Here is a 15,240-nt window from a genome sequence, read left to right on the forward strand (position 1 = left end):
CATCCTCTCAATGCAGTGGGAAAGTCGGTGGGTAATTGGGTCCAGATTGGAGATGTTTAAATATTCATGAGGCTGGCAGGGGACTGGGAGGGGGTGACTGTCTAGAATGGGGGTGGGGGCTGGGGAAGTGATTAGTCATTGAAAGCTAGTGAACAATTCTGAGAAAGAGAAAAGGAAGAAAAAGACAAGGGGGGGTAGGGAAAGGGGGAGAAAAGAGGGGAAGAGAGGGAAAAGGAGAGAGGAGAGAGGCAGGGAGAGGGAGAGAGAGGGAGAGGGAGAGGGAGAGGGAGCATGTGCGCTGAGCAGTAGCCGCGGACCTTACAGTTGCTGCTAACTGCCCTGGTGTGTGTGAGCAGGAGAGAGAGAGAGAGAGAGGGAGAGGGAGGGAGGGAGGGAGGGAGGGAGAGGGAGAGCGCGCTAGCGCGAGAGAGCGAGTGAGCAAGCGAGCAGAAAAGAGGTGGAGAGGGGGGGAATAAGAAAGAGAGAGGAGGAAGGAGAGAAGGCAGGAAGAAGGCAAGGGACGATACAACCATGCTGTGCTGTATGAGAAGAACCAAACAGGTAGAGCTAAAGATTTTTACTTCTTGCTGTTGTGAAATTACCAGACTACAATATTTCCCTGTAAAGGCAGGAAAAAAAAAATTTTTTTTTTTTTTAACTGCTTCTGCTCTGGCCATGGTGCTTGCGTTTCCTTAGCATATGGTAACTGATGGTTGCATCCCAGCTTTTATTCCATTCTGTCTGTCTTTCATGCTCTTGGTTTGGGAATGCTGCGGCTAATTAGGATGAGGTTGGGGGGAAAAATATATGCCGGTTCGCTAGAAATGAGATTTTTTTTTGGGGGGGGGGGCGAGGGGCTCTTGGTGAATGCTCAGCGTTTTAGGTCTCTGGTTTTGCGGGTGTGGATATAGAAAGGGGTGTGGGGAAAGGATGTAGACTCTACCTACAAGATGGGGAGGCGATCCTTTAAATCATTTGCAAAAGGCAGGGTTGAAGGAATCCTATTCTGTAATGAGTGTTGCTTGCTCTGTCGTGCAATTTTCTCACATGTGCTGCGGAAGAAGCCTTATTTCGTACATGCATGAGCTTCAAAGGGGCGCAGGTATTAATGGAAAAAACATGTGAAGGGTTTATTTATTTTTCAATGAATGAATGAAACTGTGATTTGGAAGGTGTTTTTTTTTTTAATGAAATTTATTTATTTGCTTTTAAAGAGGTTCCAAAGACAACTGGGGTTGGGGGAGAAATTGGAGGTGCAGGGGGAGAAAATCCCCTTCCCAAGATCGGTAGCCGATTGTGCACCAGCTGGTCGGAGGAGAGGGTGGACCACGCCCCTAGGAGCCTTGGGCTCCGATGGGATGGGAAAGACGAGCCGAGTATTACCTGTTGGAAATCAGGTCTTTTCTCTTCTCCCTTCCCCTGCATCTTTCCTGGGATTGTCAGTGACCGGAGCCGGGCTAACATTTTGGATAATAAGCATGGTGACTCATTTTCATCAGAACAGGGACACATAAGAGCTTTGCGAGAATCCGTGTCCCTCCATCCCTCCCCCACTACCCAGGTTTCTCTTCTATTTCAAATTGCTCACTTATTTCTTGAAAGACATTTTAGAAACTTGATTGGGCTGAGGGTGGGGAGCAATGACGAGTTCAGTGTTCTGCAGCAACCGGCAGTGCTCTGGCATTCTCCAAATGAAGCTTTCAAACATTCATTGGAACATGTTTGAGTGATTTTGGCGAAGGTTAAAGAGAAAAAAATGGGTGTGAGATGTGGGTGAGTGTGTGTGTGCGTGCGTGTGCATACTCGTGGGAGGGGAGGCAGGTCAAAAGAGCCCTTTGCAGATTGATTGCCTTGGGGTGGGGTGCAAGAGATGGGATTTGGGCATTATTCCTGTACAGGTATTGGATATTGAGCAATTTGTAATACACTCGCTGAATCCGAAGGGGGTGGAGGGGAGTGGTGAAGAAACAGTCTGCCAGCTTTGCACATTTAGCCAGCGCCCTGGAAGGAGGGGTGAGGGGTGGGTGGTGTGGAGGATGAAGAAGGAGAGGAAGGGGAAGGGAAACAGGAGCAGAATATCAGATCAGTGGGTGCAGGGCGGGGGGGGGGGGGTGGAGAGGCAAGAGAAAAATAAATAAGTTAAATAAATAAATAAATAAATAAATAAATAAATAAATAAATAAATAAATATTAAAAAGTAGCAGACGCTCCAGGGTTTTGTGTGTGTGGTTTGTGTAGCTGTGTTTGAAAAAGAGCATGAGAGTCTTACATGCACCACTTCCCCAAACTGCTCAATGGTTCCAGAGATTGATGCTTCCATTGGCTCATTTTTCAAACCAGGACATTTCCTTTCCTTGTCTTCCTTCATTCTAATACATAAAATGCAATAGATACAGGTGGCTGGGTTAAGCACACTGTCAAGGAAACGTTCTGAGGTTACCCCACTGGTGAGCAGAGGAAATAAAATTTAGGAAGGCGGAGCCCTAAGGAAGCCAATGCTATTCATTAAAAAAGGTTTCCTTTTAGATAGAAAAATATGCCGGTTTACAACTTTTTGCCACCCCATGTACACACATACAAGGAGACACACACACCCCCTTCAACAAAAGAAATCAAGCATAATTTCAGAAAAGGATTTGAAGCTCTAAGTATTCCCTTCCTTTCCCCCCCAAAAAGGGGACAGCTGCCTTCACTTGGGTTCTATCTCACTCCCAGCCCCAAGCATTCACTGTGATGTGCAAAGTGAGAAAGCTGAAATTGTGTGTTTGGGGAGTTGTAGAAATTCGCATGTAAATGTGTAGAGCATCCGCATACTTCATGTACGACGGTCATGCGTGTACCCTGTACAGCTTCCACACGCCTGCATGGGTTTTAGCATAAATCGTAGTCAAGAGAGAAAAGGAAAGGTAAAGAAATCGTCATATCTGCCCATGCATTTCGTGCATGTGTACTTCTGTGTGGCATGGCCATGTGCCCTCTGGAGTACTGCTGTGCACCATTCACGTAAGTCAGTATTTCGGATACCATTAAATCAGACAGAAGGAAATGGTGTATTCAGGGCGTGGGCTGCACACTACCCTGACTGGCATTTACATAGCGTGAGTACTAAGTCTCACACAGGTTTCCTGCTTGGGGGTAAAATGATCCTCTATCATTCAATTGGGCTGAACCCCGTTGTGTTTATCCTCCTGCCGTCTATTAATCATTCCTAGTCCTTAACAGGGAATAAAACAAGGGCAAAACCCTGCAAAGGTCTACACGCTGCCACACCCATGGAATCCAGCAGAAACGTGGGAGGGGGCTGGAGGGACTGCACTTCCTTCCTCTTCCACTTGAGCCGCATAAAGAAGCAACCTTGGATTTCTGAGTTGTAATACACGGCCAGTGGGTGAGGAGAAAGCGTAAAGGATCTTTATTAGCCATTAATTACCACGATGGATTATTACAGCAGGAAGAAGAGAATGGGAGCGGGGTGGCCATGAGAACATGGTAAAGGAGTGGGCAAAGGAGGAATAGAATAAAAGGATCCCTGAGACCTTATTAGTTTCTGATTTTCAAATATCTTGGGGCTAACTTTAAATAGCGTAATTACCATGCGTACTGCAGATGATGAAAAACTTGCAAGATGGGATCTGTGTCCACAAAGCCAGAAAACTGAGCTGTTTTCCTTTGTTTCAAGATAAGGATTTTATTTTTTTTTTTTTTTTTTTTTTTTTTTAATTTTTATTTTTATTTATGATAGTCACACAGAGAGAGAGAGAGGCAGAGACATAGGCAGAGGGAGAAGCAGGCTCCATGCACCAGGACCCCGATGTGGGATTCGATCCCGGGTCTCCAGGATCACGCCCTGGGCCAAAGGCAGGCGCCAAACCGCTGCGCCACCCAGGGATCCCAAGATAAGGATTTTAAATTGTAATCCAAGTGTAAAGAAAACCAGGGCAAGCAAGTAGCCCCTCCGTCCCCCACCTCTCAATCCCACCAACATCTGCTTTTTTTTCCTCGTAAAACAAATAATTTTTATCTGGAGAGAGTGTGATATGTCGTTTGGAATGCCAGCCTCACTGCGCCTTTCCTTGCAGTGTTGGAAAGGTGTGGAAGGATGCCGCCTGGCTGCTTGGTGCAGCCGATTCCTCCTAGTGATAAATTGGATTCCTCCTAAATCTCACTGAGCCACACCCAGTGTCACCCAGGGACTAAGTGAATTAATTAAATGGAGGCATTCTACTTAATATAATTGAAACTTTTTTTTTTTTTCAATGGTGATTTTTATCACACATTTCCAAATTTAAACAGAAGAAATCATGTAAGGGCTTTTTTTTTTTTTTTTTTCCTGCCAAATTATGTAGACTTGCAGAGAACCTTAGAAAATTCATGGTAAATCTAGAAATGAGTTCCTATCTGGTGACTGTAATTCCTTAGAATCCCTTCCTGGGTGCATACACAATGAGCCCTCTCCCTCATGCTGTGGGTCTGCAACTTAGGAACCCCCCCCCCCCCCCCCACACACACACACCCATGCCGAGGCAATTGGGATAAGAAAATGTAGGGTTAATTTTCTCTCTTGCTGAGTTGGCAAAACTACAGAAACCTTCTTTCATGTTTTATGCGAAATGGCAGAGCTTCTGTTCAGTGAGAGGGAGAGTAGCCTGGGTCTCCTTTGCCTCCGTCATGGTGGAATTGTCAATGCAGTGCCTGGGGCTGATGAATCCACATACTTCAGTTTTACCTGACCCCATAAAGAAGGGGGGGGGGAGTTCAGTCAACAGTAGTGCATATATATTAACCAAATGTTCTCCTTGTTCTCACTGATAAAGTAAGACAAATCTAAAATCTTCCTCTGATATTAAAGGAACATTTCAAAGGATGCACATACGTATGTCATCTCCAGAAAAGATACAGCATTTGATTATTCACTTCCCTATTGGCTATCATAGAGGCATTCAGGCAACCAAGCGGGTCTTCTATCAATCAAGAAAGTGATTGTGGGCCCTTCTCCCTTCTGAATTTCTGAAGTGTGATTAAGTTGCCTCTGCACCATTGAAGTCAGTTTAAGATTCTCTGAAGTGTTGGGAAGAGCACTGTGCTGAGAGTCCTCAGTTTATGCCACTTCCTGATTCTGTGATCTTGAATGAATATTGGGCTTCAGTTTCCTCCCATAAGTTGGAGACTAAAAAGCAAAAAACTAAAATCAACCAAACAACAGCCCCACCTTGCTGACTCTAAAGTGTTTTTGTAGGGATTAAACAAAATTCATGTGAAGACAAAATCAATACAAAGGTAAGGAAATTTTCTCTGCAAGTTGTGCGATGTCAGTCTTGGCTTGGACTTGCTAGTTTGTCAGGGTTGTTGTGAGCCTACTGTTAACGAGCAGTTCCTTCGGATCAGGGGTGATTCCTTCTATTTATCACTCCTTATTCACTATTTCATTTATTTTTATTCTGTTCTCATATCCTAAAAAAGATACCACTTCCAGTGACTCTTTGGTTTCCATCTTACTTGATATCTCTTTGGCATTTTGCATCGTCCATTCCTCTTCCTGAAATTCCTCACTGGGCTCCCAGCTGCCCTGGCTCTCCTCCCTCTCAGATATGCTTTTCTTAGTCCTCCTTGCTGACTTTTTCACTCTTTTCCCCTCAAATATCAGTTATCTTCTGGCTGATGATCTTGATCCACTTCTCATTTGATACATGAATTCTAGGTGATCTCATCCATGTTGGGAGGTTTAACCACTTGGGTGATTTCCCAATCTGTAGACTGGATATCTTTCCTCAACACCTGACCCATGGATATTAGTAGGTCTAGGCATTTCAGAGACACCCACATTCATTATGTAGAAAACCAGACTCAGTGTCTTCTGTGTTGTTCCACTTAATCTTCCTCCAAATTCCAACCCTTCTGCTATAACACCATCTAACCAGCTTCTGAGCTCTAGGAACCTGGGAGTAATGTGAAGGCAGTCCTTGCTTTCAGTCCTCAATTCCAGATAATAAATTTCTTGATTCTAGGTAAAAAGCTTTTGAATCTATCCTCTGCTTTTCAACTCTATCACAAATATCCTGGTTCCGACTTCCATTACCTCTCATCAGGACGGAGGCAATAGCTTCTTGCATGGACTTCCTATCTCCATCTTGCTTTCTTCCAATTCTCCTCGCATAGAACACCACACTTACCTTTACCTAATGCAAATCTGGCCATATTATCTTTCTTGTTAAAATCCACCAGTGGTCCCCTGTTAACTATAAACTATAATACATGGATAACATGACCTCGGCTTTCCTATCTTTCCAGTGCCATCCTCAAGTACCTGTTCGTCCAACCATATGATACCACATCTGCATTTCAGGCCTTGGTGCCTTTGCTCATACTGTATATTCACCCACATGACACTTCCTTCTGCCTGGAAAATTCCCATTTCCTCTGTCAGAGTTTGCTCTTTGGAGCAAACATTCTTGACCTCCCAAAGTTCCACTTTCTTTGTGACCATGCTATAGTTTGTAGCATCGCTATTAAATCACTTGTTGCACTATATAGCATTTGTTCTTTTTTTCTTTTTTCTTTTTTTTTCATTAAATGGTGTCTCTACTGTGAGCTGCTTGGGTGGAATCTTCATTCTTTCTCTACTTCCAGGCCTATTACAATGTTTGACACACAGAGTAACTGGTTTTACCTGTGGATAACATGTTTCCTAAATAAGTATAAAACCAGGCTTACTCTAAATTGTGGCATATTTAAATGGATGAAACCACTAGTAGATTTTTTTTTCCACTAGTAGATTTTTGTTTAATCTATTGGCATCAAATTTTGAGATGCAGCCAATCATTGTTGATTCTTATTATCAAACTATAAATATGACAACCATCAGTTTTTAATGAAAGTAGGTTAAAAATGAGTCAATTTACATTGCAATTCTCCAAACTACCATAACTGGTACTATCTGGAAACCTCCCTTCAGTGTCCTCCTCCCCCACCAATCCAGCAAATTAGTCCACCCCCTTAAGTTAGCAAAGTGCCAGGTCAGACACATGGTTACCAGTCTTGGATCTTCCACTGCCCTTCCTTTAAAACCCCACAGTACTCACACATGTTGCTTTGCTCCACAACTGTTCCAAATAGAACTTGACTCAATCTCTCATTCCTAGCTGATTTACTTCACTGATACACAAATCTCCAAAAATATATGTAGTGTTGGCCTGTGCCCCGGTGTCTGTGCTCAAGAATCAATTTTACCTTCACTTGGGTTTCTTTCCTTTCCATTGAAGTATCTATATAATACTATTCCACAAAGGGAAAACTTTCATGGAGGTAAAAGGAGGTTAAATGATAAGTAGCCCCTCAAATATCTGTTACATGAATGAGAATCAGATCAACTTTATCCTTCTTACATTTGAATAGACTGAAGGGATTTGGATTCTGAAGTAGGCCTATTGTGGTTAATATTGGGCAAATTGCAACCACAGCTCTCCAGGAAAATGCTCTTTGCCAGACTCTATGCCGTATATTTTCTGTGAATGAATTGGCATGGCCTTGAGAAGAGTAGTAAGATAAAATGATTTGTAGGTGAACTTTGTCTTCAACTGAGAAAGCTGGGTGATATTTTCTAATCTCCACACCCTTATTCCATATCTTGGTCGTTGCTCTCAATCTCTTTCTTTGAGTTTTTCTTTTGCTCTCCTTCTTCAGGTCCAGGGGGAATTTTCTGATTAAGTAATACCAGCTCATGCTAGTGTTTGACGTGTGAGGCTATGAAAAGAGAACTTCAAAAAGAGTATTCCTTCCAACTTTCCAAAGAGGTGTTTTAGACAAAATATTTTAAGCTATGTCTAGCACATACTACCTTCTCAATTAAAAAAATACTCATTGAAGGAATGAAAGTAGGAAGGGAGAGGGGGCACCTGGGTGGCTCAGTCAGTTGAGCTTCTGACTCTTGGTTTCAGCTCAGGTCATGAGCTCAGGGTCCTGAGATTGAGCCCCAGGTAGGGCTCCTCATTCATTAGGGAGTCTGCTTCCTCTGCCCCCACTCTCTGCTCGCATGTGCTTTCTCTCTCTCTAAAATAAACAAATAAATAAAATCTTTAAAAAAAAAGGAGTAGGAAGGGAGAGATCATCATAATGAATAATGGGCCATTAGGGGTGATATTTTGGAACACACCATTCCTGTGAACTTATTTAGAGCAGGTTTTGTGTAAATGCATAGTCAATTCCATTGGTCCTCCTCACAGGGTGGTTGTGGTCAAAGTTACAATTCCCTTTCCTGTCTGCTTAGATCAGAGTGGCATACTTGGCAGTGAGTTCGGGTTATAGTATGGGAGTGTGACTCTCCAGATTTCCTATCCTTAATTATTTACAGATCTTATTCTTTTAGATGTTCTTTGTTTAATGTCCTGTTTCATGTCTTTGTAGTGAAATAAACCCTTCCCCTGAGTTCTAGACCTGGGTCTGCCAATTGCTTGTCCTGTGACCTTGGGTAAGTAACTTAATCTTCCTGAGCCTCAGTTTATCCATTGATATAGTAGGCACATAAAAAGGACACACCAAATCCTGACTTGCCTTTTCTAATAAATTAGCATGAGGCTTAAATAAAGTGATAAAAATAAAAATATTTTGCAAACAATGTGTTTTTCAAGTGTAAGGTATTATTAACTGAGGAATTCCACATACTGAAACCCAAAGTGTTCATGGTTCGAAGCAAAGAAGTACCTGTGCTTTCTGTATAAAATGTGTGTGTGTGTATATGTATATATGTATGTGTATAGTATATATATATACTACATATGTGTTTACATATATAATTCCCTCCTCTCCTCCCTTATTCTCTACAGAGTAAATAGTAACCATGCTAATAGATAAGAGCATAATATATCTTTATTATTTCCTTTAAAAATTTTAGGAACAGAATTTTAAAAAGCCAATGTTCAAATTCTCATGCAAGGTCAGGTCAAACACATTTAGAAATATCCACTATTCTTTTTATATCTTTTTCCATTTTAGTCTTTCCTTCACACTTAGATTTCTTCTCTTCTCCATTTGCTAAACTGGCTGCTTCTCCCCCACCCCCATCCCCACCCCCACCTCACATCTAAACTGGGTTCTCAGCACTAAGATTACCAGGCATGCTGTGCTCACATCTATCACAGGAGGGCCCAGTCAGGCAGAAGAATAGGCATGTGGGGCTGGTTAGGAGCAACTGACAATGGGGATGAAGCCTGATTGGGGAAAAACACAGTGCAAAGATTATCACCTGAGCACCATGTTCATACAATTTCAAGATTCCTCAATGCATCAGGAATTAACCTTGATCAGAAGAAGTGACATGCAATCCTGAACCTTTTCCAACCCAACTCTAATGCCATATATAATCTTCTATGCTCTCAGGATCTCTACAAAGGACATTTCAGATCTCATATGTCCCTGATTGATTGACATAGTCTCCAATTTAATAAAACAAATTTATGAAATTCTCACATAAGCAATGGAATTTTGTAACCCAAAGAATTTGATTTCTTAATATGTGGATAACATTTGAAAATATTTTAAAGTGTAATAATTGGTCAGGTTTGTCCAGAAGATTCTGTTTTTCCTAAAAGTAAAAGTCTAAGACAGAAAAATGAATATCATTCATATTTTGGAAAATTTTTTATATGTTGGGCTTATATAGAGTTTAATAGGAAGGTGTATTAACTAGAAATTTCAAAATAAGCTGGTATCAAAAGGGAAACAATCATTTATTATGTTTATAGTTTATGAAGGGTCAGTATCACCCCTTAATCCCTCCCTGTAGCCACCTCTTTCTGTCTCTATCTGTCTCTCAGTCTCTCTGTCTTTTTCTCTCTCCACACGCAGACCCCCACACTCTTTTATTTATGTGCACTTTGATAGGGTACAAGTAGCAGAAACCAACTTTAAGTCTATCAAAGGGAAACTAGATATCACACAAAATTAAGAGGTGGAATAACCAAGCTTATAGAAACCAGAGTAGATCTGGGAACCTCAAAAGTAGGAAATCATAGATAGATAGATAGATAGATAGATAGATAGATAGATAGATAGATAGATATAGATAGACTGACTTTATTTCTGAAGCCCTGAATTTAAAAGACTCAATTATTAATAACCCTAGCTTCTCTATCTCACATTTCAAAATTCTAAATGAAAGACATATATGTGTGTGTGTGTGTGTGTGTGCGCGTGTGTGTTTGTGTATATCATCTGTTCACATTCAGAGAGAGAGGATACAGAGACAGAATGAGAATGAATGAATCAATCGGTCCTTCTTAGATCAGCTAGTTACCAATAGACCAATTATCTCTGATTGGAAGAAGAGCCAAGTTGCACTCTTTAGACACAGTTTTTGGAAGCCCACACATACATAGATGTGTATGTGTATAATAGGGTAGCTACCCAGATTAAGAGGGATTTACCTCAAATGTGGTGGATCACTAATTTTTCCTTTTGGTTGCTTTCAGTTTGTCCTAGTTGTATATTCCTATAATTGGTAGGGTTATCATCCCTGACATCCATTCCTTCAAAAAGGAAGCAGTAACCACAACAGGCAACTAATCCCATAAAAAAGAAAGGTTAGGGCAAGTCTCCACACACTTGGAATTGATAAGCACTGGGTTTTCAGGGTCTTCCAGGATCTGCTCTGGTAGGTACTACCTGTTTAAGAGGAATACTAGCTGCCCTATATTCTCGATAATTTCATGTGGGGTTAGTCTTTCTTTTCTAATTTTGGGGATTCATTTCTGCAAAAGGATTGGGCAATAATGGGTGTAAAATATCTCCCTTGGATTAGTATCAGAGAAATGCTACCCCTTGATATTAGTCATCTCATTTTGAATGTCCTTGAATTAATTCCAGCAATAATCATCATATTTATCTATTTTTAGCAAATTGGCACTTTCTAAAATATTGAGCTGTTGTCTCCATATGCACCAGTTTGTGCTAAATGTAGAATTTTGGTAATTAGCCTTACATCCATTATTTATAATCCCAGTTCCAATAACTATTCAGAAAATGTTATTTTTAAATGAGAATTTGAGCGACCCTAATATCTTCCCATTAATGACTATATAAAAGAACTAGATGAGGAAAATAATAAATAAATAAATGATCTCCAAAGGTTAAGCAAAAATTGGCTGCTTCAGAATCTAAATCTAAAGGGCTTCAGAATTCCTTAGCACAACTAGCCTAAGAATTGGCCTAGGGCAGGAGCTATTAAAAAGCAAGTCCATTTTTCACTCTGTTTTGGTTCAGAAACCAATTTACCTGCTTGAAGCATAAACTGAGAAGTAAAATCTCCTAATCACCAAACTAGATCCTTAACAGCTATTCCAAGGATGCCTTCCACAGTTCCATCTAAACTCCAGTAGAGGCAATTGTCTCCATTATTTGCCTCCCCACCCCACCAATCAAAGCAGCATTTCTTTAAAAAGAAAATTCTCAATTTCTAATAATTAATTTGCAGCTAAATTTCTAGGTACATGTTGCACGTTTTGAGGGCAACTCGATTTGGCTACCTAGAATCTTATGTGTAGGGTTCTAGAGGGGGAAGGGCAATAGGCATTGGGTATGATTTGGTGGACATTGCATTTGAAAGTTCTTTCTCTTTAAATCACTTTTAAAATGATGTTATTTTATTTGAGAGATGTAAAGTAATCGTGATTTTATAAGTGATCCATCATCAATTTACCCCATTTCATCTTTACCTAGGCATTTGGGGATTTTTCTTCCAAAGTCTTATTGTATTAGTATTTCTAAAAATTTCCAAAGGAAGGAGAGCATGGTATCATCTCATTTAAAAAATACTGGCTTTTTCTTTAGTCAGATCTGACATGGGGGTTTGATTTATTCATATTTTGTTCTGAAGAGTACCTTTTGCAATTTTCCCTTAACCTTGAGTCTCAAGGACTTGTTTACTCCCATCACCTGGGAAAGCTACTCTGGAGAAATCACGTTGGTATTTAGTGTTCATTTGAATAAGTCTTTCATGCTAATATAAATTCAATGTTCTTCATGGCTTTGATTGCCTTTGATTGAAAGACACTGGGGTGATAGCTTTTGATAACTCAGCCAGATTTGTGCTCCATACTGAGAGCTGTATAGGAAATATGAAGACCTAGCTAGTTTCTTGCATATTCTTTCTTCCATCTTGAACTTCATGCCTTACACCTCTGGGGTGAAACCAGTATAGAGGAGGAAATGAAGATTATTATAATTGAAAAGGGAGGAGGAGCTATAAAACAGAATTACTCCGTTTGGAATTGGGCCATAACCCTCTAGTAAAAACTGTCATGGGAACTTTAATGACCACAGATGGCTCCGACTTCACTTCTGAACGTCAGCTGGAAGATGCAATAAGCCCACAGTAAGCCCAAGAACATGCATATCAGGAAAGAACCCAAGAAGTTTGGGCATTAGTATACTTAAGCATACTCAAGCACATGCAGGACCAAATTTAGGTTTATCCTCACTTAAATGGGAAGAAACTATTAATTCTTGGCTTAAAATAATGCCGATTTTGTCATCACAGGTATTTTCTTATTTTACACAAGATTCTGTCTTTCAATTCTTAAAAGTTTTTCTGCAGGCCTCTCGATTCTACATTATCATTCTAGTGATGCTGGAAACTGATTGGCTCTTGTACAAACTGAAATTTATTTGTTAGATATGTTTTTACCAATATTGTGCCCTGACCGAACCTGAGTATATTATAAAAACCCACCCATGAAGAACCAAACTATAAGAACCATAGGAAAACCAATAGAAAATTTAATCTTCCCATAATCCAAGATTTCCAGATACTAAATTTTTTTTCCCTTTTATTCTTTGTTGGTACCCCAGAAAGTCTCATGTTAACTAATTATCTTCTCCCTAGATTAGAACTCCTGACTCCTCTACTCTTGATGATATCTTAGAGATACTGGCACATTTCAGTTTACAAGCTCATAACATGGGAATAATTTATTATTATTTCTTCCCTCACAAGAGCCATAATACTAGTTACCAGATTCTACTTGCAGTATCTTTCACATCTGTCCTTTACTTCTTCTGCCAGCCTTTTTTCAACCAGCAATCTAAAAGGCAGCCAAGCCTGAAGGTCCATGATTGTACATAATGAATTCACCTCTTTCCTGTACATCTAGACAGGTACTAGTTACACACCATCCTTGTTAGGATGGAGAAAAATCATCACTGAAATCATTATTTGTGTTCTGGAGTTCAAATGAGAAGCTCCAGGTAAGAAAGGCTAGATAGTCACCAAAATTCCTTGCTTTTGGCATTGGCTTTTCACGCTGCTTGTTTGTAAATCTTACACTTCACTCCCCCTTTTCTCAAAATGTCAGTAGTATTTCTTTGTTTACAGGGTTAATTCCAATTTATTCATTTATTATTGGTTTTAAGGGCTCCTCAGAATCTGGTACCAATTCTCCTATTCTTGCCTATTCTTGCCTTTACTGGTTCTGCCATCAACTAGGCTTGAGAATTTAAACAAATATAATCTGTCTGGGTTGTCATCTCCTTGAATATAAAACGAGAGTATTAGACTAAGTTGTGTCTAAGGCCTTCCAACTTACAAAATAATATGTCCTTTAGCTAAGTTTCTCCTCCACTTTGGCATCCTGTCCCAGCCAGACTTAACATGAATTTAAGTATTAGTTCCCCTGTACTTTTGTTCATTGTTATTGCCACTACTTGCGAAGTTCCTTTTCTGCTCTGCTCAACCTGAGTCCTGAACCAAGAGTTATCTCACTTGTGAAGACTTTTCTAACTACCACAGTTCTCTGTGACTTCTCCCCTTTTTTTTTTTTAAGATTTTATTTATTTATTTATTCATTCATTCATTCATGAAAGACATAGAGAGAGAGAGAGGCAGAGACACAGGCAGAGGGAGAAGCAGGCTCCATGCGGGGAGCCTGACTTGGGACTCGATCCCGGATCTCCAGGATCACACTCTGGGCCAAAAGCAGGCGCTAAACCGCTGAGCCACCCAGGGATCCCTGACTTCTCCCCTCTTAGATCTTAGGTAGCATATACTGCCTGTCCCATTTCTTCAGCATACATTAGACAGAGCCTTACTTAATTGGCCATGTGGATTTATATGTACTTGATTTCTCCCAGCTAGTTACCAACTCTTTGAAGATAAGTTATCAAGTTCAGTGTCTGGTTCAAGATATACTGTTGATTGACATCTTGATATCTGCAATAGCTCTGCATTAGACCCTGAGGCAGTATAAAATACAAATAGAAGTCTCGGTAAACTCTGGGAAAGACAAGTTGGAGCTATCTTGCATGACCTCACTATGACATCTGAAACCACGAAGCATGTCTTCTTTCTTGGATCTCTTTACTTTCTGGGCTTCCATAACGCCTACTTTAGCTGCTTTTTCTCTCTTGCATCTTTGGTTGCATGTTCTTTTTTTTTCCCCTTGGCTTCTCTTTCTCTACTAACTGAAAGTTGATGTTACCGAGGCTTTTGTCCTTATTCTTGCATGTTCTTCCTAAGCAAAAGCACCATGAGTAATCTAATTCATGTCCACAATTCCTACATGGACTGGTGAGTTTCAAATCTTCCAGGCTCTCTAGCCAAACCTACCTCATGGGCTCTAGCACTTTATATTTAACTGTCCCCTGGAAATCTTTTTCTGACAGCCAACAAGATCCCCAATCTCAACATACCTTACATACCTTAAAGGTCATTCATCTCTTGTTCACAAATCTCTTCTTTCTCGTGCAGTCATTTAAATGGAAACAGAATCTTGATTCATTCCTCCCATCTCTCTTTTTGATTAGATGCCACTATTTTTTCCAGTTTCTAAAAATAAAAAGCTCCTTTCATTCTTCCTTTCCCTCACTCTCTACCTCAAAAATAAGTCTAGGCTCTGTCCACTTTTCTCCATCTCCTCTGTCATTACTAACCCACTAGTCTCTCATGGAGACAGATGCAATAGCTTTCCTTTCTAATCTCTTCTTTTAACCTCAATCCCTTACAATTGTTGTCTCCTGAGTAGCCAGATTGGTCCTTTTAAAAGTGTCTATCAGATCTGTGACTCTTCCATTTAAAAACTTTTTATAGCCTTTGGAGTGTCTGGGTGGCTCAGTCAGTTAAGTTTCTGACTTAGTTTTGGCTCAGGTCATGATCTCAGGGTCTTAAGATCAAGTCCTGCATCAGGCTCCATGCTAGGTATGGAGCCTACTTAAGATTCTCTTGTCCTCTCCCTCTGACCCCCACCTCACCCTGTC

The 15,240-nt window shown here is 40.5% G+C and overlaps 1 protein-coding gene across 1 annotated transcript in view; it reads left to right on the forward strand.

The window, feature by feature from the left end:
- Nucleotides 1-405: 405 nt before the first annotated feature.
- The window catches only part of GAP43 (growth associated protein 43), a 102,173-nt gene continuing 87,338 nt past the window's right edge, over nt 406-15,240 (forward strand). Inside the window, exon 1 of the mRNA XM_038582901.1 lies at nt 406-561. Coding sequence (XP_038438829.1) covers nt 532-561 — 30 coding nt within the window. The 5' untranslated portion in view covers nt 406-531. The remainder of the gene's footprint in view (nt 562-15,240) is intronic.

This window comes from Canis lupus, chromosome 33 (assembly GCF_011100685.1).
Source record: "Canis lupus familiaris isolate Mischka breed German Shepherd chromosome 33, alternate assembly UU_Cfam_GSD_1.0, whole genome shotgun sequence".
NCBI lineage: Eukaryota > Metazoa > Chordata > Mammalia > Carnivora > Canidae > Canis > Canis lupus.